The 27,425-nt window shown below is 38.7% G+C and overlaps 1 protein-coding gene and 1 non-coding gene across 3 annotated transcripts in view; one reads left to right on the forward strand and one right to left on the reverse strand.

The window, feature by feature from the left end:
- The window catches only part of DCDC2 (doublecortin domain containing 2), a 175,199-nt gene that overhangs the window by 33,381 nt on the left and 114,393 nt on the right, over positions 1-27,425 (reverse strand). For both annotated transcript variants that reach the window (XM_070584185.1, XM_070584186.1), the window contains exon 9: positions 1,655-1,755. In XM_070584185.1, the coding sequence (XP_070440286.1) occupies positions 1,655-1,755 (101 nt within the window). The remainder of the gene's footprint in view (positions 1-1,654; positions 1,756-27,425) is intronic.
- On the forward strand, positions 15,459-15,531 carry TRNAV-UAC (transfer RNA valine (anticodon UAC)). The gene has a single exon. It is a non-coding gene; the product is annotated as a tRNA-Val (tRNA).

Genomic DNA, 27,425 nt, shown 5'->3' on the forward strand with positions numbered 1-27,425 from the left:
TGATATAGCCCAGCTTTTACCAACCTGTCTAGTCAGTCTTTCTTGCATACTTGTATTTTAATAAGCTAGCACTCTCCGGTCAAATAAGACATCCAGCTCTGTGAACATTTATCCAAGGCTGTTCGAGTATCATCAGAAATCAGTTCTTTCTGCCAGCTCCTCTCCCTTGTGATCATCAAACTTCTAAGAAATACCAATTGCAAATTTTGTAACTTGTTCAGTGATTAACAAAGAGATTTCTCTTTTGGTAATAAAGCTATGATTTCCTCTTGTATTTGGCATTTTGACTTTGGAATATAAATTAGTCTTGGTTTCGGTAGCTATCAGGTGTTGTATATACATGAGGATTACTCTTGTCTTAAAATATAATATTTAATTATAGCTTCAGAGAAGACTTAAAATTCCATTTTCCCTCAGAAGAAAAAATACCTGTAACGAGAGTTTATGAAAAATTATTAGTTGTAGCTAATCCTGGATAATAAATTGGATTTTTGAAATCTGTGTGATTTTTAATACATTAGGCTTGTCATCAGGAAGGCGATGCTTACAGAAAATGCCTGTGGAATAATCAAGCAGTGACTGCGCTGCCGTGCTAAGTCAAATGCAATTGAGAAGATCATTTATGGAATTTGCTGGATTGTGAAATTTGCTTTTTGAAAGGAAAATATCACATAATAGTCAGAGGACAAGTGACAATTCCTAGTGACTTCTATTCCCTTAAGCTTGGGATCATAAATTTCCCCTCTTCATCTAAATTCCAATCCTCTACTTAGAATTGTAAGAAACATGGTTGCATTCAGTATTAAAAGTCTAACTGACTTTTTTTTTTTTTTGAGGAAGATTAGCCCTGAGCTAACATCTGCCACCCATCCTCCTCTTTTTGCTGAGGAAGATTGGCTCTGAGCTAACATCTGTGCCCGTCTTCCTCCACTTTATATGTGGGACGCCTGCCACAGCATGGCTTGACAAGTGGTGCATAGGTCCACACCCGGGATTCGAACCAGTGAATCCCAAGCCACCAAAGCAGAATGTGCAAACTTAACCGCTACCCCACCAGGCCGGCCCCCTAACTGACTTTTATTTCTTGCATCATTTAGCCAGAATTAGCACTACTTAGTCCCTTCTATAAGCACATGTGTACACACATGCACACGCATGCACACACACACACGATCCTAAAAGTACAGTGTTCCACCGGCCTAAGAAAGAAAATCAACACACACATAGTAAATATTTGAATTCCAAATAGAAGAGAATATCATGGCATTTCAAAAAAAAATGGTTTTGTAAATGAAGGACTTTTTTCTAGATAAAAACCCCAAGCCAATACCCTTTTTGGGCATCAAACCTCCCTCTTTGTATCTCAAACCTAACTCCAATCTACCTTATTCTTCAATGCCATTTATTAAAGATATACCATTTTCCATAATAATAATAAAAACAGACATTGTGCAAATGGCTATTCTTTGTAGGAATACCAGGAAAAATTGAAGATGTTTTGTTTTGTTTTATTTTTAAAGTCATTCAGCCACACAGCACCTGAGAGGGTTTAATTAATATATGCATAGGAACAACACGGAACAGATATCTCAAAACTTGAAAGAAAAATAATAGTAACTGGTTTATGCCAGTTTTTTTCAGGCATGGAGATTACCTGATCAACTGGAATCTCAACTTGAGTATCTTCATCTTCTTGGACCTCTGCTGCCCCCCGCGTCTCAGATCTCTCTTCTCCAGCTTTGAAAATGCCTTCATCTATTATTGGAGAGAAGTACGGTGAAAATCAAAATCCAATTGTGACATCGTGTGGCTGAATGTTGACATTACAATCAAATATCTAATGAAGACTATTTGTTAATAGGTATTTTGGTACTCTTTTTATTGAGAGGACTTCCGTAGCCTCCTCCCCTCCAGTTCTTCCACATTTTCATTGGGAAAAGGTTCAGTGGCCAAAACCAGGCTGACGCAACAGAGCAGAGCTGTGTCCCAGAATCCTCATCACCCTTTTGCTATTGATGTGTTTTTATTGAAGTATAGTTGACATTTAATATTGTATTAATTTCAGGTGTACAACACAGTGATTTGACATTTATATCCATTATGAAATGATCACCCTGATGAGAGTAGTAACCATCTGTCATTATACAAAGTAATTACAATATTGTTAACTATGTTATATGCTGTATATTACATTCCCATTTCTTATGTGTTCTAATTAAGAGGTAAGTGGCTACTGATTTAATAACACAAGCCTGTACAGGTATTTAGATGGAAAGACTTCATACCTATCTCTGTTCTCCCCACCTATTCATAAAATGATGATGATGCTTGGTGCTTTAAAATACTACTTTTAGAAGTTTTCCTTTCCCAAGAGAATACGATACACTGAACATAATGTATTGGAATACTTTCCTCTATTCAGAGTACTACAAAAAATATTTTTACTACAACAGAATCAGAGAGCTGACTCTGCATCTCGCACAAATCAATCTTTCATTTTGTGGATTTCCACAGGATTTTCACAGCCTATGTCTTAAAATCCTTAACTATAAAATGTAACCTAAATCTCTTAAGATTTTAGGTTAAGCTCCTTCGATTTGGTTTCCTATGGAAAGCAATAATAGCTATTTTCCATATTTGAAGTAGTTTTAATGTCTCCCCTCAGCCTTCTTTCTCCAGGCCAAGTAATCAAAGAATCACAGAACCATTTGTCATTCTGTCTATCTACTTGCCTCAAGACAGGTTTAACGCTTCCGTCATCCCCACTGATGTTTTCTCTCTCCAATTTTTAAGGATCTCCAAGGATGGAGATTTCCCCTCCTTCTCTGATAATCTATTATGGTATTTGATTATCTCTGTAGTCTAGAAAATGTTTTTATCTTGTGCCTTAAACCCCCTCTATTTCTCTAATGGAAGCTTGTTTCCTAGAGCATAATGATTTAACACATTTCACATAATAATACTTCATATTGTTAAAGTTATGAAGACACTCAATTAAATAGACTTTTACCTTTGTTGAGGATCAATTATATGTAAGGTACAATATGAGCCAATATGACTATCTAAGATATGAATGAGATGCAGACCGTTTCTTCAAGTTGCTTACAGACCAATGAGTAGACAGAGATTTACACACATCACCAATGAGGTGCCCCAAGGTAGGTGCTCTGAGAGGTAAGTCCTATAGGAGAGTGTTTAGAAGCTGAGATGCCAAAGTCAGGTGACAAAGGAAGGCAGAGAAGGAGGGACAGAGGAAACAGAACCAAACTCAAGCCCTTTGGGTTTCTCCTAGAGAAACCATTTTCCTTTTTAATTACATTTTTTGTAACTTGACTGGATGTTGCTTCTCTACTCTCCTTTTTAAAATCCAGGGACAACAGAGCTACCCTCAAACTTGATTATACATGTTAGATTAATTCACATGGATTAATTCATTTTGAGGATTATCTACAGCAATCATTTATTCCCAGACTGGTTTTTCCTATCATCCAAAAAAGTCTTTTTGCCCAATGATTCTTTCTTTCCACCAGCTCTTGTATGCTTAAGCAATCCAAAGTAATTTTTCATTCACTAGAGTTGTCACAGTTAAATCACCCTATAAATATATATATATGTAAACTGAACATATACATATATACAGGAATCACTACAAATCATTACCAAATGATGATTTCAGGTTTGGCAGCCATTTTGGATTATCTCTACAACCAATCTTCCCCAACACACAGTGTATCTAAGCATTATGTCCTGACTCTGCAGCATCTCACAACTGAGGACATGGATCCAAAATGAAATTGCAGCCAAAAGCCCAGTGATATGAGAAGAAAGAATATAGAAAACGAGACAGTGAATGCGATGATGTTCTCGTATATATAGGCCTGGAGTAAATGCAGAGTTTCGGTCATGTACTCAACAAAGTAATCCTTGAGCTGAGAAAAGTGCAGGGAAGGACACTTCAAGGAGATACAAAAATAGCTTGCAATTATTCCGTCCTAAGAGAGGAAACGTGAAAGGGAGTAATCCAAGTCTATAAAATTGAAGTCAACAGAGACAGAGTAAGCTGATATTTATCTCTCCATCAAAATTCTAGAACTTGGAACTCAATGGTAGAAACAATAAAAATAAACTCATTTTATTCACATGTGGAGTTTACAACACTGAAAATGTGCAGGGGCGGATTTCAAAACAGGGACACACAATTTATCAAATGTTATCTCCAAAATGGTTTAAAAAGGAGAATTAGGTATGTTTGACATTCATTTCTACCTTCTGAATTACCTTAGAAGACAAGAATCATACTCATTCAGAAAATGCCCCTTGAGTCAACCTTCCAGAGACAGAAGCTGGACGCAGTAGACTATAGTTATGACCTATGTACATGACTTTTTTGGACGACATTTTGGCACCCAAGTGTTGCACTTTCTTTCAAAGAGACTACAAAGAGAAATTTACAGATACTAAAGGAACGTATTCTCAAATACTCACATTCAGTGAAATGTTTAACTGTACCTAAGCAGAGCTATGAATGGCTTACAGATGTGTTTCAGGATAAACATTTCACCAGAAAAGTAGAATACGATCAATAAGAATGAAGAAAATAAAACTGAAAGGGCACTGGAATGGAAAATGGCAGCCACAAGGATCCAAAAGGCAAAGAGACAAAGCAACAAAACTCGACATTGTGTACAGTGACGCAAATAGAGAAGACAAAGATGAAAGTGTTTGTGTGAGGTGTCAGGGGAGAGTTTTGTTCATCGGTGAGCTGAGATGCGTAAGCCATCTCCTTCAGCAGTGCAGAGTAAGAAATGGTCAGAAAGGAGTCATAAGAATAAACAGACAAAAAAAGGAAGAATGGCTGCAAAGTTACTTGGTGATAGGAGAAAGCCTACATAGGATTTTAACATTTACTTTTAACTTTTTAAATGTTACGTAAAATTAAAAATAGAGTAACATGAATTCCTAGAGAAAAAACATTTTTAAGTAGCATTTTCTGATTATAAACTGTTTATATAATATGGATGCATTTTAGAAAACTTGGAAGAATAAGAAAATAAGCATCCTTTTAATCTCATGACCCAGACAGAACCACCACTATTTGACAATTGACTCTCTCACACAAATTCACAAAACTGGAATCTTATTCTATATAAAATTTTTAAAGTTTTTTTTTTACTTTAAAATCATAGCATGAATATTTGCCATATTATTAAATGTTATTGGAACACATGATAAATAGATGCATTTGGTGGTACCGTATGTAATTAATGGACAATAATGTAAAATAGGAGTTTTTAAATGAACAAGGTAGATTTCATTTATTTGATTGATTGGTAAACGTGTATCAAGATCTACTGTATAAAAGTCACTCTAGAAATATGAAAGGGCTGCTCTTTACAGGCTTAGCATCTTGTGGAAAGATCACAGAGACACGGGCTATTTATCTTTCCGCGTACGTACCCGGTGGCTCCTTTCCTCTCTTTTGAGTGCTTGTTTCCCAAGAGAAAGCCTGGTCACTGCACACAATAAATCCTCAATAAATGTTCATTGAAATGTAAGACAACAGACAAGTTCCTGGTTTAATCTCTTTCTCACATGTGGATTCCCTTCCTGCTCTATGACCCCTACAACCTTACTCCCTCACCCACTCTGCTAGTATGTAATTCTTCCAAAACTTCCCTCTGGGCTTACTGACATCCCAGTTTTGATACAATTAACTCATATAAATCCTTAGCTTCTTCACTGAGTGCTCCTTCTACCTCATTTTAAATAAAAACCTCACCAATCCATGTTTCTCCCCATCTTGTGTCCCACCATCAGAGTAGTTTCGAAACCCAGGTGATAAGCCATTCTACACCCTGGCCTGAATATTTTGGTTTTCAACTCCAATGAAAGTCCCCTCAACTCCTCACTACCACACATCCTTTTCATCAGGTGGAGTGGCTTCAATTGCAGCCCATGTGTAGTCATGACAAAGAATTTGTAGGTCCCAGTATCACTGTGCTAGTTCATGTCTTATGCCTATACCCTCAATGCCCAGTTGACTGCTTTTGCCCTTGTCCCTGTGTGGCTGCCTGTTGGAGTCTTACTCATGGTTCAAATCCTATCCAGCTCTATAAAAATCACCTCTGATCTCATTCCCCAATCCTACAACCAAACAGAACCAATAGCTACCCCTATACACTACTGCTCTATCTCACATACTTCATCTATCCATGAATCACACTTACTTTTAATGATTTCTTGTATCAATTCTGCCCCCCTAATCACTATGCTCCTTCAGGCATAGGCACTAATCAGGCATAGACAATAACTTTTGTCTTTGTAAGTCTTGTGCCAAGCACAATGTCAGCCATATAACAGGTTTTGAAAAGACATTTGTTAAATATGCAAAGCATTATACAAAAATCAAATTTTCAGCATTGTCTATAAGTATCATTTGTAATAGAATGTGTATGGGTATATAACTCTTACAGGCCCAAGATCAGTGAGCCAATGTGAATGTTCAGAAGTATGTGAATATCCAAAGTAGATTTTCAAAAGCAGGCCTTAAAACCAGAAAATTAAAATTACTTAACACCAAAGAATTGCACAAGGACAAACTCCGATGGAAGAGAACTTAAACAACATAAGAACATGTTCCCCTTCTGTCCGTGCCATAGTCAAAAGCAACTACAGACACACTCCATGGAAGGAGGCAAAGATAAAACATTAAAAATTTAAAACACATGCTTGCAAGGATAGATTCCTTGCACAGTAAACTTTCACAGTAAACTGGTGAATTTAGGGCATAACGGCAATTGTTACGTGCAATGGTTGTGTAGTTATTGCTAAAGAAATCTCAGACATCCTAACTGTGACTTACTCTGGGTAGGTGTTACCTAGGGTAGAAAGTTTAGTCTCCAATGGGACAGAGAAGTAGTTTTAGTGACACTCAGGAGTTTCATAAAAACAGGAATTTAGTCTCACTCAATCCCAACGTCAACAGTTAAGTGATCTTTTTGCCATAGACTGACCATCTGTAAACTTTGCTTGTGCCAACAATAGTCTTACAAATATTCAATATTTCTTCTAATCTCCCTTTTAATAAGCATTAGTATAATTTTCAGCTGCTCATGAAATTATTTCGTTTGACTCTTAGTAATTTTGCTTCCGCTAAAATTAATTGTGCCCAGTAAATGTAATAATAGAATATCCGTACATCATACAAAAATAAACCTTTCTCCTATAGATAGGAAAGGTAGATTTTTGGAGAAAGTGCTAATCAGATGATGCCTCATTTTGGAATGTCCTCCCTAGGCAAACATCTAGTGCTTAGCTGTATGAACTCACTATCTTTATCCCCCACCCACTCACTTTCTCCCACAGTTTCTAATCTGGCTTCTGCAGCAGCACCCCATAAGGACTGCTTTTGTAAAAATTATCAATGACAATGATGTTCGTCTTTATGTTCTCATCTTACTTGATCTCCTAGCACTTTTTAATACAGGCAATATCTCTTTCTATCTCTCTCTTTCTCTATCTATCTATCTATCTATCTATCTACCTATCTATCCATCTCTCTAATTCTCTATTTCACTCTCTTGGTTTCAGCAGCATCACCACCTGCCTCTTCTCAGTCTCCTTGGCCAACTCATCCTCCTTTGTTCAACTTCTAAGTATTAGACCACACAGAGCAGCATCACGGGTCTACTTCTTTGTGTACACACTCTTCCTAGGAAATCTCATTAAGATCATGGTTTGAATACCAGCAATATGCCAAAGACTCTAGTCTATATCTTCAGCCTCAACCTCATTGCAGATCCCCAAACTTATACATTCAATTGCCTAAGTTGACATCTCACTTAGGATGTCTAATAGGCATCTCAACCTTAACATGGTTAAAACAGAACTCTGGTTCCCCTAAACTGATTGTCCTCTATATTCCCCATCCCAGGAAAGGGCATCACCACTCAAGCCTCAAATCTGGGAATTATCCTTATCACCATCTTGCTCTCACTCCCTACTATATCCATTCCATTGTTGTCTTAGCAATTCAATCTCCTTTTAAATAGATCTCAAATCTGTAAATAGTATTTTCATCTCCACTACCAACTTGGTCTAATCACCTCTATCTGTTGGATTGGCTGTTGCAATAGCTTACAAATTAATGTTATCTCTTCTACGACTCCTGCTATCCTGGAATCCATCCTCTACGCAAGAGCCAAGAGATATTAACAGATTATAAAGATTATTTAGAATCTTTCCAACATCTTTCCGTCATACGTAGAATCCAAGGTCCTCACCATGACTTACAGAGATGTGATCTGGAACTTAACTCTCTCTTGGACCACATTTCATACCACTTTCCCTTTGCCCATTAAACTCCAGCTACCTTGTCTTTCTCCAACAGAAAATTCATTCCTACCTTATGGCTTTGTCATTGTTACACCCTCTGCCTGGAATGTTCTTCCCCTTTTTTCACATGATTAGCTGCTGCTTATCATTTGTATCTCAGGAAACTCTCCTCATTCCTATTCCAGTGTCCACCCAGTCACTCACATTCTTACTCACTATCTTACTTCTCTGCCTAGTACTTGTTACTATCTGATATTTTTCTTGTTTATTTGGTGATACAGTGTTTGTCAGTTTCCACCAACGTGTAAGCTCCAAGAAAGCAGATACCATGCCCATATTGTGAACTGCTCTATCCCCAGCACTTAACAGAGCTCAGCACATAGGTATTCGAAAGGTATTTGTTGAAAGAATGAAGAGCAGGCACTCAAAAATATCTGCTGCATTGAGATAGAACGGAAAGGAGCACACAATTTAAAAGCCATTGGTCCAGTCCATCAATTCTTTGTGTCGTTACAGAGTTTTTGCCCCCATCTGTCTACATTCGGCAGTATAGCATTTGAATGGAGAGGAGTCAAAGGGGGTTGAAGAGAAGGAAGATTGCAGTACAACCTACACAAGGATCAACAAATTATGCTCTGTGTAGTGGGTAAAATAATAGCCCCCAAACATGTCCACGTCCTAACGCTCAGAAACCGTGAGCATGTTACATTACAAGGCAAAGGTGAATTAAGGTTGCAGACGGAATTAAGATTGCTAATCAATTGACCTTGAGATGGGGAGATTATCTTGGATTATTCACATGGACTCAATCACAAAGGACTTTTGTGATTATAGAGGAGGAAGAGAGAGGCAGGAAATCAGCGTCAGAGCGATGCTGGGTGAGGAAGACTTGACTGGCCATTTCTGGCTTTGAAGATGGAATGGGGCCATAACCCAGGGAATTATAGACAACCTCTAAAAACTGGAAGGGAGAAGGACACAAATTCTCCCCTTAGAGCTCCTAGAAGGAACAAAGCCTTCCCAGTACCTCGATTTCAGCACCATTTTTGGAATTCTGACCTTCAGAACTGTAGATAATGAATTTGTATGTGGTTTTAAGCCACCAAGTTTGCGGTAATTTGTTACAGCAGCAGTAGGAAATTAATACACCATGTGTCCAAAAATCATGGTCTAGAGAGAATATCAGGGCAGCAGCCACGGCAAACCCCCTTTCTGACTCCTGCAGACACCTGCAGGGCCAGGGCAGACAGCTCAGACTCCCTCTGCTCCTCCTGCTCTGAAGGCAGTGGTCAGAAAATCTCCCACGAGTCCACTGCCTTTTGTTTTCCTTCTCTGCTATTACTTCTCTTTCTCCCCTACAAGGTGCAAATTCCACCACCACCCGCAGACACCCACACATCTGCCAGAAGAAAAGGGATTCAATTTTTTTTAAGTCTTCCCAAACCCTTAAACCTTTGTAATAAAAGCCATTCACTAACAAACTAAGAGCAAGGATAAATTTGATATACAATACTGCTCTCATTCAATTACTACACTAAGGATCAAATTCAATGCTTGAATGCACGCTGCATCCAAATTCAGCTCTAATCTTTATTCTTTGAATCATGAATAGACATTTTAGTGTATATTACACAGTAAAGCAATAACAAACACTCTAGTAAAACTAAAAATGCTCCTCAATTATTTTTCACTTATCCCTTATGAATTTTATTGCTTTAAAAATGAAAGCAGAGCTGCTGAGGTAGGGCAGTCATATCATTACTGTGTAGTTCGTAATAAATAGGAATCTGTTTCCCCTACAGGAATGGGAAACAAATGTTTGTGCTTTTTCAGCCTCTCCGCAACTAGAACAGCTGAAATGAAAGCATTTCCTAGTTTCAGTGCATCGGTATTTCAGTTGCATAACATTGTAATACTTTAATGTTTGCAAGCAAGGAAAGTTACCAAATAATTAATGAATGATATATTCATGTAACTGATGATAATCAGTATTTAAGCCCAACAATCTTGTTTAAAGGATACTTTCTCACCAAAATTATTAAAAATTATTTTTAAATAGTATTATAAACCATATTTTAGTATGTTCAGTGTTTAAAACTGATTGAAACTCATTAGGGTAAATAAGAAAAAAAATAACAGAATAATGCCCAGTTTTGAATAGTTTATGGAAATGTTAGATATCTATTAAGTGGAAGCCCGATATGTCAGCAAGAAAATTTAAAGTGATTATAAACATTTTTCTTTGATTTACTATTGAGACTGCCTCAGTAAAATGTTAAGTTAGGGGGCTGGCCCTGTGGCCAAATGGTTTAAGTTTGTGCACCCCGCCTTGGAAGCCCAGGGTTTCGCTGGTTCAGATCCTGGGTGTGGACCTAGCACCACTCATCAGGCCATGCTGAGGTGGTGTCCCACATTGCAGAGCCAGAAGGACCTACAACTAGAATATACAACTATGTACTGGGGCTTCAGGGAGAAGAAAAAAAAAAGGAAGATTGGCAACAAATGTTAGCTCAGCTGCTAATCTTTAAAAAAAAAAATGTTAAAAACAAAATGTTAATTTTAAAATGTAGCTCATTAAACCTAGTAGATTACTGAGAAAAATGTGGGACACAAGTATTTATGGCTTTCAGTATATAAGATAATATTCTAAGAAGAAAAAAATATATCAATCTATTTACAAGGAAAATCATGTACTTATTACATGTCACATCAGTTACCAGAGGCAGAATTAAAGTAAAATTGGTAAGAAGGTGATATACAAATGATTTTAATTAGGTAATGTTAATGTCAACTACAATCATAGGTGAAATAAATTGAATTTCTAATAAAACTCTTCATAGATACAGATTGTTGCCATCACAACATCTTACTGAAATTTAAAGAGGGCACTTCCAGAAAGCTGACCTGGTCTACAGCAGTCTTTATGAAGTTTAGCAAGTAGTGAGGTAGAGAGGAAGAGCAGATGCACATGTAATAACACTTCCTTAGGAGAGGATATTGGCCAACACTCCTTTGATCTTTGTTACAACTTGTACAATATCCCTCCTCACACCACTCCTCTGAATTAATGTATATTATCATCAGGAAGAAAACAAAAACTAATCAAATAACAGCGAATGCTCTGAGCGCATCTAATTTAGTGCAGCCATATAATCCAAACGTTTTTTAATCACTAATCTTCTTCATGTGTTTTTATTATGTCCCATAAACTCAAATGGAAACTCTTTACAGAAACAAGAATATCATAAGTGATATTTTTCTTTGGCAATTTAGAATATTACATGAAAATAACCTTATCCATTCACTTAAGTAGGGTGAGTTTTCTTAACTGCAGTTTGAAATATTTGCCTTCTTTCTATTCCCTGACTCCCACTCCAGGGTATTAAACATCATCTGTTAAGCAATTGATGTTTAAATTTGACTATTAACTCTTTTCATAGACTTGATCTTAACCATCAGGGTTATTTTACCTTGACTTTAAATGGGTGTAACAAAATTTTCTAAGTGTAAACAGAAAGGAAAAGTAGGATTATTATCATTGATTTCCCCAGATCACGGGTAATTTTGTTCTTATCCCTACATTTCTATTTTATTCTTTTCAGACACAAATGTTTTAGATTTTCATCAAAATCAGAACCATTCAGAGTACAGACAATAAAGCACACATTTACAATATGTAAAATTCATGATCCTTAATTATTTTATAATCTATATAAATTTTGATATAATTTCTAAAGTCTGTATCAGATACATGGGACTGAGAATAATAAAGTACTTCTGAGTAGATTTACCTAACCCAAGAAGAATATATAGCTTTACTTTTGCATTCTAATTTTGTAAACTTAGAAAAATTATACTGCAAATTAGTTTTGGTTTATCAGAATAATTGAATTGTTCCTCTAGTGACTTAGCATTACTTAATAAGTGGCCTAAAATTCACGATTCCTGTTCTTAATTCTGGCTAGTCCAACCACTTCCAAATGACCTTGTGTATTCCAGTGTATAAAAGAGCTAGTCATACTTAAACTACTTCTCTACTCTAGAAAATGTATCATGATAACGAACAGAGTACTTGCATATAACAGAAATACGTAGTACTCAAGTTCCGCAAGTTTTTGTTCATTCATTCATTCATTATGCCAATATTCACGGAACCTCCTCATGCTCAAGCGTGTGCTGGACATCAGTCATAGAAAGATGAACAAGGCACTGGCCTCAGGATGCTTATTGTCTACTGGAGAATTTAAATGGAAAAATCCACAGCAGAGAATGATAAGTGCTACACAGGCTGTTAAGAGTGCATAGAACTAGGAAAGGGTAATGGGGTAGGGGAGTCAGTCAAGGAAGGCTTCTGAGTGAGAGACAGCAGCTGCAAATCGAAAGAGGAACAGAATTAGTCATTGACGAGCAGAGGAAGGGCCTTCTAGATCAGTATATGGGAAGACTTGGAGGCATTGGAACACATAGTGTATTCCAAGAACTGCAGTCAGATAAGCACGGCTGCAGCAAGGTTGCAGGGCTGGGGAGTGGCGGGTGAGGCAGGGAATGGTTCAGGAAACCTTGTCTGAGAGAACCAAGAATTTGAACTTGATCCTGAAGATGATGAAGAGCAACTGAAGGACTTTAAGCAGGGAAAGGGGAACACAGAGCTGGGGGGCGTCCTGGAAAGAGGGCTGCCTAGATGAAAGGGGGTGAGGATTCATGGCAGGCTGTGCGTAGATGGGAAGATATGGAAGGTATTGCTCAAGGCCCTCCAGGATGATACTGCTGAGGCAGAGATACCAGGTCAGAGTGAGAAGACTAGCTGAGATTGTAGAAAGGAAAGCCTAGAATGCGGGTCAGACTGAAGCAACAAAAGGCTGGTAGCCTGGGGAGTTTAAAGAAATGGAATGGGAGGGGTGGGCAGCCCAGTGGCTTAGTGGTTAAGTTTGCATGCTCCGCTTAGGTGGCCCAGGGTTCACTGGTTCGGATCCTGGGTGCGGACCTACACACCACTCATCAGGGCATGCTGTGGTGGTATCCCACATAGAAGAACTAGAAGCACTTACAACTAGGATATACAACTATGTACTGGGGCTTTGGGGAGAAAAAACAAAAAAGTGGAAGATTGGCAACAAATGTTAGATCAAGGCCAATCTTCCTCACCAATAAAAAAAGAAATGGAATGGGAAATAAAGCATGGAACGACGGGTTATGAGACTGTGAAGCACAAGAGTCCACATGCAGCACCCGTTGTGAGTGGGACAGGCACTGCTCTCTGGATTGTGGCACGACACAAGACATTGCAGGTCCTGAAAGAAGGCAATGGCAGTGAGATGGATAGGAGGGGACACAAGAGACACTTAAAAGTTGTACTGATAGGACTCCACAACTGCCTGGTTGTGGGAGTGAGAGAGATGAAAGAGTCGAGGGGAGACTCTAAGATTCTTATGGCGGGGGTGTCTAAGTGAGTAGGAGTGCTATTGATAGAGCCATGGGAAGGAAGGGAACGCAGTGGTGAGAAGGGAGATGTTGAGTTCTGATTCTGATATCTCGGTTTGAGTCCCCCATTAAGCATATTGATAGAAATGTCCAGGGTGGTTGGAAATTAAGTCTGTTACTAGAAATAAAGTTCTAGGATGAGAAAATATATTTGGGAACTGTCAGAATAGGGTTGGTAAATAAAGTCATGGGTCCAGATGAGAACTTGGAATGAGAAGAGAAAATGGCTAGGGACAGAATTCTAGGAAACAATATTTAAGGGATGGGTAGAAGAGAAACTCACAAAGATTTAAAAGAAACAGCAAAAGGTACAAGAAAAAATAGAAGAGTGAGCTGTCGAGGAAGCCATGGGAAAAGTGGAAGTCAACAACAAATGAGTAATCATTATTAAAAAGTATCCTCCAGTTTTGGCATCTTAATGATCTGGTCACCCAGGTGACAGCGATTTCAGTGGAACATGAAAATCAGGTTATATTGGGGTGTAGTACAAAAGAGTGATGAGGGCCAGCCCTGGTTGCCTAGTGGTTAAGGCCAGCATACTCCGCTTCAGCAGCCCAGCTTTGGCTCCCAGGCACGGACCTACAGAACTCATCTGTCAGCAGCCATGCTGTGGCAGTGGCTTGCATACAAAAAGAGGAAGATTGGCAGCAGCTGTTAGCTCAGGGCAAATCTTCCTCAGCAAAAATAAAAATAAAAGAGTGATGAGGAAGTAAAGTCAGGCAGTGTAGACGACTCAAGATGACTGGCTATGAAGTGGATGGGAAGAGAGACCATAGCCCTGTAAAACCTAACTCAGAAGCCTGAGACCACAGAGGTATTAAGGGCTGAAAGGGGGTTAAATCCCAACTCTTCTGGCTCCAGCCTTCCAATTAATTTGTCACACATGTCGGCACCATAAAGCTGTTGCCAAACCTATATCCATAATGCACAAACATGTCTAATGAAACCGAAGCATTCTTGCAGAAACTCAAACAATGCCCATTCACTCACGGCCAAGAGAACCATCTTCATCTTGATGATATAAATCTAACTAGAACCGTATTTCATGAAAATGCCAATCATTCTTGCTATACAGACATTTATTGGAGTTTGAACCTTAGCTAAAACACCTAAATGAATTACAACATGGTACTCTGGCTGCCAGGAGTAGGGCACTAGGAGTAGATAGAGCAAGAAGGAGAGAAACCTACACAGCAGACCCACCCCAGGAAACAAGGCACCTTCAACTCACTCACCTGAGTGAAAGCATTCTATTGGTATGGTCATTAACAGTCATTTCAGAGAAAGAAATAAAAGACTCCTTAGTTCCAGAAGACTACTAAGAATTCACGCAAGGAATCTCTAAAAAACCAAAGGCAAAAGACAAACCAGGACTGTAAATTTTCAAAATCTATCTTCAGTTGATAAACTTGAGGTAGAATACTGAAATACGTCTCTAAATATTTGTTTCCAAATTAGAGGTACAGTATATACTTAAGGGATTAAATAGCTAGATTGAATATGAAAATAAAAATGGACCGAATGTGCATTTTCAAAAGTTGGTTATTAATCCCAATTATTATTAAAGTACAGATTTGCTTATCTAAGGCTCCAACATTTGCTTTCAACCACTAGTACTAATATGCTTTCAAATAGTGTCCTGTGGTTCCATACTGTAGTGGTTAGCATGTCTGCTTTACATGCAGAAGGTCCTGGGTTCGAACCCCAGTGGAACCACAAGGCAGAAATTAAGTCTCTGAGGGATATGAAAATAATATACTAAACAAGGCCAATACTACTGTAAGTAGAAAGCAAGCATCACCATGAGACGACTCTGGTCCTCACGCAGAGCAAAGTGACATGCAGTGCAAATCAGCCCAATTCAGTCATCCTGAATAAAGGGATTGGATAACTTTTCATCTAATCTAATCGGTACAAGTAATGTGCCTGAATAGCTCATTAAATCTGAGTGAGGGCATTTTCAACGTAACTGTTTCAGCAAGTACATTTCTATTTGCTTTAGACAATCAAAGTGAGATCTCTTGAATGTTTAGCATTTCAAGTGTTTCTATCTGTTCCATGGTAATTTTTGAAGAGGATGATAAATTTTTATCAGAGTTGATGCCTTGCTAAAGATATAACTCAGCTTTCATTGATGGTTAATCTTCCATCTTAACATAAAATGGGAAGTTACAATGTCTTCAATTTAGCATATCTTTGACTATGCATGAAGTCTACAATTCAAGGAATTGCTATCAATAAATGGTAGATAAAAACAAATTTTTGCCTAAGATCTTTTTCTCTGAAATGTCTACTCTTTTTCAAATTTTATTTTAAACAGCCTGAGATAAATCCATTTAAATGAATCTATTGAACTCCATTGTAAGATGATTATCTAACCATATATATTCCTATATATCAGCAATTGATATAACGTGACTATATATCAATTTAGTACCAAATCTGAGAGAATCAAATAAACAAAATGTCAAGCCATCACTGTGAAAAGACATCCCAGTAGCCTCAGTTAGTGATGAGAAATGTGCAAATTAGCTATAAAATAGTGCTATTTATTATGAAACTATCAAAACAAATCAGTCAGCACCTTGCTCACTTTGATTTAACGTTGCTCCACTAACAGGTACTGACTGAGCATCCCCCAGATTCTGTGCTCTTTCCATTTAGCGTTATGACTTAGGGATTTCGTCAGTATCTACAACATAAATCTATGTATGCTGTATTTTTGTAAAGATAGAAGACATTCTTCTCTCACATTTTAACCTATCATTGAAGTTCATCATCTAAAAGCTTCATTCCAAAAGGAATAATTCTGACTAATGGTATCTTTCAGTTATCCTTGTTTCTTTCTAAATCGATAAATGAGAAATACCAATAATCTACTTGTTTTAATTATGGGAAGGGGGCAAAAATAATCTTTCATTGGATTTTTCATTACACTGTAATTTTTAAGTGTAATTCCATTGCATTGTGTGGTATGAATTAATTTTCATTGGTTATTATAAAATTTCACATGCTTTCAATCAAGATAGAAGACAAATATTAGTAAACCAAAGAAAATATCTATTTTAGAATAAGTGGAAATGCTTATTGTTCAGTCAAGAAATATTTTTCCCCAGCATTTATCTAGAGTCAAATGTAAATTACTAATAGTTACAATATTAATGATCATTAGCTAGTACTTATTGGATGCTTATTATATGACAAATATCATTCTAAGTATATTACATGTATTAACTCATTTAATGCCCATAATAACTTTACGAGATAATTACCAATGTTACCTGCATTTTATATATGAAAACAGAGGTACTCTGAAGTTCATAGATAGCAAGTGGTGGAAGCAGGATTCAGATCTACTAATCTGACACCAGAGTTCACATTTTTAATGACTTTACCATGCTTTTAATGGCAGGTTTCTTAATCCTCCAGTCATGACTCATTAGTGGATTGTGACATCAATTTAATGGCTTACAACTAGTGTTTTTTAAAAGGCAAAAGATTTATATGATCTGAAGAGAAACCAGAGTATATACAACTAGTGTTTTTTAAATAAAATACAAAAAAAAATAAAAAGTAGATTATGGTGCTAGAGTCAGCTTCACGGGCATGTGTCCTGTGCAGCCATACAGGGCCCCACTCTAAGAAGGGCCCCCCATTTGGCTTAATGTTCTGCTATCATCATCTTGAAATTCTTAATAATTTTATCTTTGAACTTGTTTTTTGTAAATGAACTTCAATGCAACAAGGGGGAGCATGTTCATGAGAAAAGGATACACGTACAATAAGCATGCCCATGGTTCCCTGCCACCCATTCGCATATAGTATTTGCGATGCCCCATAAGCACAGAATTCAGGTGGACCTACAACGTGTGGGAGTTCGTCCAGACTCAAAGTGAGTACAAGACAAGCATGTAATGTCTGTGTCAGAATAAGGGGTAGTGAGCGGCTGGCTGCCTTAGAGGCCACACTTTCCATTAATACCAGAACTCGCTTTCAAGGAAGAGAGCAGGCAATGGCATTCTAAGAAGTAAGAAAGACCAAAGATAAATTATTCCTACTCTTTCTTACTTGCGTTACTTCCCTGTAGTAGACACTTCTGCTGAAAGTGATAATGACACAGGAGGAAAGGGAAACATAAGGCAATCTTGGATAGAATGCTTCCTTCCCCTTTCGGTCCTCCTTACTCATCAACATGCCTAAGATAGAGAGTGTTGGTAGGATGTGTGCATATTGAGAAGCGAAATAAACAGTTGAGTTCATTTTAGACAGTATTTCCATTCTTCTGATAAGAACAAAATGTAAATGCAGGCATGAGGTAAGAAACACAAATTGTGTAATTTTGGTGATTCCACGCATGAGTTAAACGCTCTTATATTTTGCATTTAAAACAAGCGTTGCACATTATAAAGATAAATGGTAAAATGCATCTTAACAAATTCCTAAGCTGGGGCCAGCCCAGTGGGGTAGTGGTTAAGTTTGCGTGCTCAGCTTCGGTGGCCCGGGGTTCGCAGGTTCAGATGCCGGGCGTGGACCTATGTACTGCTTATCAAGCCATGCTGTGGCAGGCGTCCCACATATAAAATAGAGGAATATGGGCATGGATGTTAGCTCAGAGTCAATCTTCCCCAGCAAAAAGAGGATTATTGGCAGTGGATGTTAGCTCAGGGCTAATCTTCCTCACCAAAAAAAAAAAAAAAACAGAAAAAAGGAAAAAAATAATTTCTTAATTTAATTTTTCTTTACTTAGAATGACAATAACAGCAAATAAAAACCACCATGACAAATCGAGAGAGAGAAACCATGGAAGAAAGGAAAAAGTATATATTTAAGTACGTTTAACAGCACTTTTTTCCTGCTTTTTGAACAAAAGGTCCCACGTCTTCATTTTGCACCAGACCCTGCAAATTATATAGTCAACGCTACGCAGGACACATAGTAAAGGCAACTATTGTTTCACAGAACTGTTATTTTATGAAACAAATACTCATAAACATATGTGGGTGAACTGGCTCATGATATAAATTTTTTTATAGAATAGGTCACAGAAAGTTGAAAAACTACTTCACTACACTGGAGACAATCAATGGCATAAAAACCCTCTCTCCTTGCCATCCTGAAAGATAAGTCACTTAAGAAGGGCAGCAGTTATCTGAATTCCCACTCCCTGTTGTGTTCCATGCTGAGTCTAAGCTCCTTTGCTCAATTTCTAAAGACCATCATAATTTGACCTAACTCCCACTTTCCAACAATTTGTCCCACAGCTCTGCGACCCAGGGGAGGTGGGATGGCTCCTACTTCTCTGTCCTCCCTTCCTCTGACCCCTTGAACTCAACCAACTCCTGCTCATCTCTCACCTTGCCACCTCTGCTGAAGCAATCTCCTCACCGCCACAATGCCTGACCATTCTTCCAGTCAAGATGCAACTCAAGGGCCATCTCCCCAGAAGTCTTTCACTTCTCAGAAATTTTTAGACTTACTCTCTGTATCCTATCAGTACCACATTATAGAAAGTTTAGATATTGACACAGAGAGGCTATGAGATTGTTTCACAGTCACTTCTCCCAAAGCCTATGACATACAACATGGCTGGGCTCCACACAGCACCCAAGCTGGAGCTAGGAGAAGGAGAAGGGATCTAGATTTTTTGAATGCCTACTATGTGCGGAGCACTATGCTAAGCACGCTCCTCACCATTTCCCTGCAAAGCAGGTGCTTTTATCCGACTTTATGGATAAAGAACCTGAGGTTTATATAACTTGCTCAAGGTTGCACAGAGCCAGGACCAAGCTTTTCCCACCATGATGCCTTTTAAATGATACCCAGCCTGGAAGAAGCTTGGAGGAAGCATCAGTGCTACTAAGGTAATTAACTGCAATTTACACCAATTAGACCAGACCTGAACAAATGTTTTAAGAGTCACAGGGGAGAGCTATTTTACTTGTGAATATTCAGGCTGCATCCTAAGTTCTGGATGAGAAGAAACAAATTCAAAAGTTAAAAATGGAAATAGCGGGCCTGGGTGGGGAGGTGGAGGGGTGTGTGGGGGAGGGTAAGTAGTTTTGAGATCACTTCAAGAAAACAACCAAGAAAAAGAGAATATTCTTAAAAATAAATCAAAATTGTAGGACAGTGTAAAAAATTCAGCTTTGCAGGAACAATAGAGAACAGAAAGCTATCAATTAAACTTGGGGTAACTCAGGCACAGAGCACAAGGCTTCATGTCTGAGTCTGGTGTGTGCCTTGCAGGGAACTGGAGAAAGAAAAGATTTGCGTCTGTTTTTTGCTTAGGAAAGTTTGAGGACTCCATCTGCAAGCTTTTCTTTAAAAATTTTAACCTATTATTGAATCTTCTAACCATCTTTTAAGATAATTCTTCTTCCAGATGAAAGAAAAAAATTATATTTTTTCTTAACTTAGGGTTTAACTGTTGGAATCCTTCCATAAAAGGCATAATTGCCAAAATAACCACAGGTTTAATACCTGATTATATCAGAAATCCCGGTGGAAATAAAAATGTTAATGTGAGATATGAGTGTAACATGCGCTAATGCACAGTATGAGAACATCCATAACAATTTTATTCTTAGCTCAAAAGTGAAAAGCAAGAGATTTAATTTCAGGGTAAAGAAATTCTGAAAAAATATCTGTTTTCCTCAGATGTTCCTAAAACTTATGTATATTCTTTTTCATTGAAAGAAGAGTTAAAAATAAGAAGGGAGTAATGAGTTGAGCTACAGACATGATAATAATAGCAATATATCCCTAAGGCAGTAGAATAAACTAGAACACAAAAACAATCAAAAAATGAGTAACCGTTTAAATATGAAGTCACAAAGTTTTATCATAAAACTATTTTTATTTCCAATCATATTTGCTTATTTGAATATACTTTCCCTTTTTTGGGCAAAAGCTTAACTTTTATTGAAAAATTAGACTGATTAAAGTATATATTTTCACTTGGGTATGTGTGTATAAAAAAATCAATTTACTCCTCTTCAAAAAGTCAGTGGCCAAATGCATTTAGCATCCATTAATGAATTTCACAGCTGGGTTGAAATGGAATCTGGAAAACCTATATCAGAAAACTTTTGGGAAAAGATTTTAAGAAGGAGTTCATAATATCATTGAAACTGTGTCTAACAGAATTGATTTCATTATGAATGCTATTCTAAGAATATTCATACAGTCCAGTTTTACATTTAAACATACCATGTGTTATTCTTAAATACATTTTAAGCTGCACATTTTAAAACTAGATGATGAAACCATATGTAACAGTCTTGCATGGTCACAAAGGATGAAGAGGAAAGGCTGGCATTTCTGCACATGCGTGAGCAGGCGGGCTAACTCTACACCAACACAGAGAGCGCTTCATTGTTCCGCTTGAATCGGCAACCACAAACCTGTCTTTCGTGTATCAGGGATCCCCTCTCACTTTCCCAACTTATTTATATTACAAGATTCTTGCAGGTTGCAACAATTTTACCCTAATGTTGGAAAAGCCTTTGAACTGTCAGAGATAGTACACACTGGCAAATTAATAACTGAATAAATAAATGCACGATATATGACAGACAACCCTCAAAAGAAATTTCTGTGTGAAGCAAACAATCCAGGTAAATGTTTTGCACATCTGACTTACTTTCTTGAATTTATTAGCCTGCAAAAAGAAGCCATAAACTGCACTGCACAGGAATCATGCAAACCAGGCTTTTTATAAATCATCCTGTGTCTGAGGATTGGCAACTAGACAATAGTTACCATACTTGCCTATGTAACCACCCAACTGGCACTTCCAAATAAAAACAAAATTGAGGGGCTGACCCCGTGGCCGAGTGGTTAAGTCCGCATGCTCTGCTTCGGGGCCCAGGGTTTTGCTGGTTTGGATCCTGAGCACAGACATGACACAGCTCATCAAGCCATGCTGAGGCGGCATCCCACATAGTAGAACTAGAAGGATCTACAGCTAGAATATACAACTATGTACTGGGGGGCTTTGGGGAGAAGAAGAAGAAGGAAAAAAAGGAAGATTGGCAACAGATGTTAGCTCAGATGCCAACGTAAAAAAAAAAAAAAAGACCAGTCAAGACACCAGCATTTTTAAAACAACAAACAAAAATTGAGAGAAAATCATGAAAACTACTATTCGTTTGAAAGGGTTTAAGAGCAAAAACTGTTCTTAAACTTCACTCTACCGAGCTTTCCCAAAAGTGGGAAATAAAAGTGAGAAGTTGCTTTCTGTAAAGCATTAAATGACCCTGACCTTCCTCTTAATGCAGAGGATTGAGAGAATATGAATCATCTGCAGCTATCCACTCAGCACTCAGATTCCCATCAACCCTCTCAGGAAAGAGAAAAAGAAAGTGTGGGAAGGTTTCTTCCCAACAGGTAGAAGCAGCGTGGAATGGCATCACTGGGGTTCACTGGGAATGGGCTGGAGATCCAGCTTTACGGCGCATAAGCACTTCCACTGGTTTGTCCGTTCATTCATTTGTTCACAGCCTGAGCACCAGCTCTGTATCAGCTGCTGCGGCTGCTCTTTAGGTGCTGAGGATACAAAGGATAAGACAGTCCTTGCCCTCCAGGGAAATGGCAACGTATGCAAATCAGCACAGCAGGTGTTTTAGAGGTCTGAGAGACACCTGCTTGGGGTAGGATGGTGCACAGAGAAGAGCAAGGAAGAGATGACGTGGAAGCTGGTGTGGAAGAAAGAGCAGCATGAGCAAGGCCAGGCAAATTATAAAGCCCACTAGGTCAGATTTGCTGGAGGAACTGCCCAGGGTGCCTTATGGGTGAAGCATTGGAAGTAAAGGGTCAGGGTGGTGAGAGAGAAGCCTGGCAGGGTAGGTTGGGGCTAGCTGGGGGAAGAAGCTTTGTAAGCCAAGGGGTTTGGTCATGTAAACGGGAGCCCCTGGCAGGGTTTTAAGCAAAGGAGGAACATGCTGAGATTTGAGTTTTAGAAAGACCACTCTGGAAGCAGTTTAGATTTGAGCTATCCTGGGGAAAAGTGGGAGGCAGGAGAGCCCAGGGGGTGCATCAGTGTGTTGGCCTGGGATGTCAGGGGGCAAACCCTGAGACTTCAACATCTAAGGAGAGGCAGAATAAACAAGAAGGGTCAATGAAGAAGGCTGAAAGACACAGAGAGTAGGAGGAGCGCCAAAGAGGGCTGTGGAAGTTATCAACAGAGAGATTTAAAAAGAAAAGAATGATCAAAAGAGTTCAAAAACAATAATACTTTATTATGCTTGCTTTGTACCAGGCACTTTGCATATATTAACTCAATTAACACTCATATGACTGTGATGATAACAATAATACTATTATGATCTCATTTTATAATTGAGGAACTCGAAGCAGAGATCATTTAAGTAACTTGTCCAAGATTACACAAGTGTTAAGTGACAGAGCCACCTACATGGGGCAAAGAGGTCAAGTAAGATGAAGCTGTCAAGAGACTATTGGATTTAACCTTCCAGAAGTCAAGGGCAACCGGTGCCAGTGTGTTTTCATTGGAAAGTTGAGAACTGAAAAGCGATTCTAATATGATGAAGCGTGAATTACAGGTGAACAATTAGAGATACCAAGAGTAAAGTGTTCTTTCACAGAAGGCAATGAGATTTGCGTCTTTACTAATATGATCTGCTCAGTTCTCTTGAGCTGAAGATCTTGTGAGCCCGTCTCAAGAGTGTTGTCCTAAGGATGATGCAGCCATTCGCAATGACCTGACTCACCATACTTCCCTGAAGACTTCCCTCCTCCAGAAAGCTTGTCCTGGCCTCTCCGTTTGGTTTCTGCCATCCCTCTTCTGTGATCCCACAGCACCCTGGACCTGCCTCTGTCGGAGGCAGCACTTACCACCCACACTATAAAGACTCATTAACTCATCTAGCTGTGAGTATCTTGCTCATTATTGTACCTTTAGCTTCTAAGAGAGTTATGAAAACAATCAATAAAATAATAAATGTGTGGGTGAGTGTTTCTGCCTGATTGTGCTTAGAAATATTCCTCTTGGAGTCAAGTAGAAGAAGATAGAGAGAGTAATGAAAATGAAGACATTTATTTTAATTCATAAACATTTTCTGCTCTCAGGTCTCCTCCTCCAAATCGGGGGTCCCTTCCTTATGCAGATTTTTGTTAATGGTGGCTGAGTCTGTGCTGCAGCAAAAATTTGGAAATGCACAGCTGCTGTAAGACACTGGGTGCTCTTGTTAATTTTAAAAATGGAACTAAATGTTTGGACCATTTCAATTAGATATACAAAGATAATTCGGTTGTCAGTAAGTAATTCTTGAGCATCTGCTACATGCCGAACAACTTATTAGGTGTGTTCGATCTGGAACAGGAGCAGACACAAATGAACAAGTTTGTCCCTGATCTGGAAAAGCATGCAGGCTAACTGGATAAACATACATGCATGTAAATGTGTGTGCATATATATCCATCTACGAATATTTAAAGATAGATATTTATAGAGATCTGTAAATAGATAGATAGACCTATCCATATGAAGATGGATAGAAAGTTCATGAAGGAGCATTAAAAACTGAGTATTAACAAGACTACTAAGTCAGTCAACCATACTGAATATATTAACTGGCTCCTCTTCACAACCAGCCCCTAACACTAGTCAGTCAGATTGTTTAACACTTCATTAAATGGCATGGAACTTCCAACGTTGGCAGGTCCATGACTTACTTATATTCTACACATTCATAAACAAAGTCTTAGGAGTTTTGCCTGTGCAATCACACACACACATATGAATGCACATGTTCTGAGACTGTAGCTCTTCGGTAGGTCTGAAACTCCTTTTTCTTTTTTAACTTGACTACCTAATTCAACTTAAATAAACAATCCCAAAAAATCCTGGAATTGATTTCTTGCTTTAAAATCATGTGATCCCATTAATACCAGGGCAGTAAAAACATTATATGACACCAAATCAGAATGCAGCAAGTCTCTATACTCTTCTACATGTCATCGTGAAAAATTTACATCTAATATTTCAGCCACACATCTGTCTCCTACTGTTCCACTTTTTCTCACTTACAGTCTTAATCACAAATTAGTCAACAAGTATTTATTCTTTGTCACATGTGTGTTCAGCATTGTATAAGGACAAAAAGAATTTAACACAATGTTTGCCCATCAGTGGATGTGTATTCTAATCGGAAGTGAATATCTATTGATTGACAAACTTTCATTGATACCCACCCCCATCCTCCACTACCTAGGTATTATGCTAGCATTCAGGATACACAGATGAACAAAAGACATAGTCCTTGACCTCAAATAGATCATATTCACAATAAATAACATTGTATACAATAGATACCATAATAAAATTATGTACAAAGAGCTAACGGTAGCCTTAACAAGAGTGACTATTTCTGACTGAGGGCTCAAGGAAGATTTCACAGAGAAAATGAAATCTGAGCAAGCTCTTGCAAGGCATTCACAGGGTGGGACCATCCCTGTATGGGCATGAAAAATGAAGAGAAGAGCAGACCTGACAAGACACAAGCTATGTGAAAGAGGTAGGCTCCACTCTCGTGAGCCAGAAACTACCGAAGTTTCTAAGCTAGAGTCATGATCTTATCTGTGTTTCAGATGATAGTTTGTGACTGTCAAGAATAGATTAAAGGGGACCAAGCCTGGAGGCTGAGAACACCTGAGGTAGGACTGCTCATAGGTAGAGAGGATATGACCTAGGGCAATGGTAGTGGGGTCAGGAGGTGGAAACTGATTCCAGAGAGATGTTGGAAATAGACCAAACAGCATCCTGTAGGATGCAGCCAGGAAAAAACACAGCTGAAAGGCTACTCAGGTCTCTCACTTAGGCATCTGAGTAGAATATACTAGGAAGACATAATTGGAGGGGATCCAAAAAGAATGGGTTTAATTTAGAATCTTTTAAGTCGGAAAATCCTGTGACATCAGTGAAGGCATGCAGGAGGTAGCTGGGTTGCTGGGCTGGTGTTCCAGGGACATAGAGATAGAGATAGAAAAGAAGAGATAGAGATAGAGAAGAAGAGGGAGTCTATCACGTGACTCTCAGGGACACTACACCTAAAGATAGAGAGAGAGAGAAGGGGGCTGATCTTTCTTAGACCGAGAAGGAACAGAAAGGAAGAAGGAAATGCAGGAGACAGGAATATCGCAAAAACCAAGGGAAGAGGATTTGAGACGATGGCAGTGTACCCACAAAACATCAGAATGATGTGCTGATTTCACTGAGCAATGAATAACATGGATGTCTTTTGAAAAACCAACCTCTATCTAAGACGCCAGTTTTCGACTCAGTAAGTAAATGTGAAGGGTTAAGATTTGTAAAGGTGAGGATTCTCAAGTCTTCCCAGGGGAAGTTGTCCTTCCTCTGGACTTTCAGAGTATGTAGATTCTGGAAAAGAACAATGGAGGAGCAGGACATTCCAGGCAAGAATTAAAAATAGGAACAGAGCATTGGAGCAGCAGGGATGGTCAAGGGACCTAACTAAAGAGACTAATCATCCTGGATTAATGTGGAGAGGTAGTGGGAGATAAAGTGGCATCAGTTGAAAGCGTGACTGGAGCGGAGAGCCTTGAGAGTCAAGCAGAGACGTTGGGACCATCCTAGGTCAAGCCATAGCTACACTGACAGGTCTTGTCTGCCGGGAGTTCCCTGCTGTGTAGCAACAACTCCCAATTATTTTTGGCAACTCTTCCCATACTAGCTCCTGCCCTGATAACTGGCTGTGAAGACAGAATGACGGAGTCGGCCTGCTGGTTTTGCTAAGGGCACATGCTGCAAATGACCCAGCCTGCCCATTTTTCAGCCAACCCTGCCAGCCCAATGTTCACAGCTGACTGTCCCTCGATTAATCTCATAAGCAGAAGGGGGCATGTCAAAGAGGTCCAAGGGCTTACCCCTCGGAAATTCTCATTAACCTGACTATCAGGGTGGGAAGGAAGAGATGAAAGACCTGAACTTGCTCACTGCTTTAAAATCACTTGAAGGTGGTGATTCTTATACTTGCGATTCGATCTTAAAAGAAACTTGCGAGGCAAGAAAGAACACTGTTCTCTTTTTCTCCCACCTCCTTCCCTCTCTTCTGTGGTTCATGCAAAAACACCTGTGTTTTAATTCATGGGCAGAACATTGGGAAGCTTCAATCATCTTCTTTCACGATCTCTACTAGACACCCATAGTAGCAGATTAGACATGAATGATCAGAAAGGGGTTTCGCTCTGAAATAATTAGGTGAAAATCAGTTCTGGCTTCTTTTTGGAATCTGGAAACCTCTTCCTACTGCAGATAGTAGCAAAAGGTTACAGTAAATTTGAAAAAATGTCTGCACCCGGCTTGGAGAAATTTACACATTGGCTTTTTAAATGAAGGCACTTTTTCTAGCATTAATTGGAGATTTTAAGCAGCAGGTGGTGGGATTTCATTTTATTTTGTAAGGAAAAGTCTAACAGTTGTCAAAGGGCCTGGGTAGAAGTGAATTATTTTGAGTTTTTTCTCCAGCTCTCTGAAATGAAGCTTTTACTGCCTGCCGCGTAATGGCCTTCTTTTGCCATGTAAATGTGGGATCAATCTAGTTTTACACAGAAAGATTTTTTCTAATGCA

Source organism: Equus przewalskii, chromosome 19 (genome assembly GCF_037783145.1).
Source record: "Equus przewalskii isolate Varuska chromosome 19, EquPr2, whole genome shotgun sequence".
Classification (NCBI taxonomy): domain Eukaryota; kingdom Metazoa; phylum Chordata; class Mammalia; order Perissodactyla; family Equidae; genus Equus; species Equus przewalskii.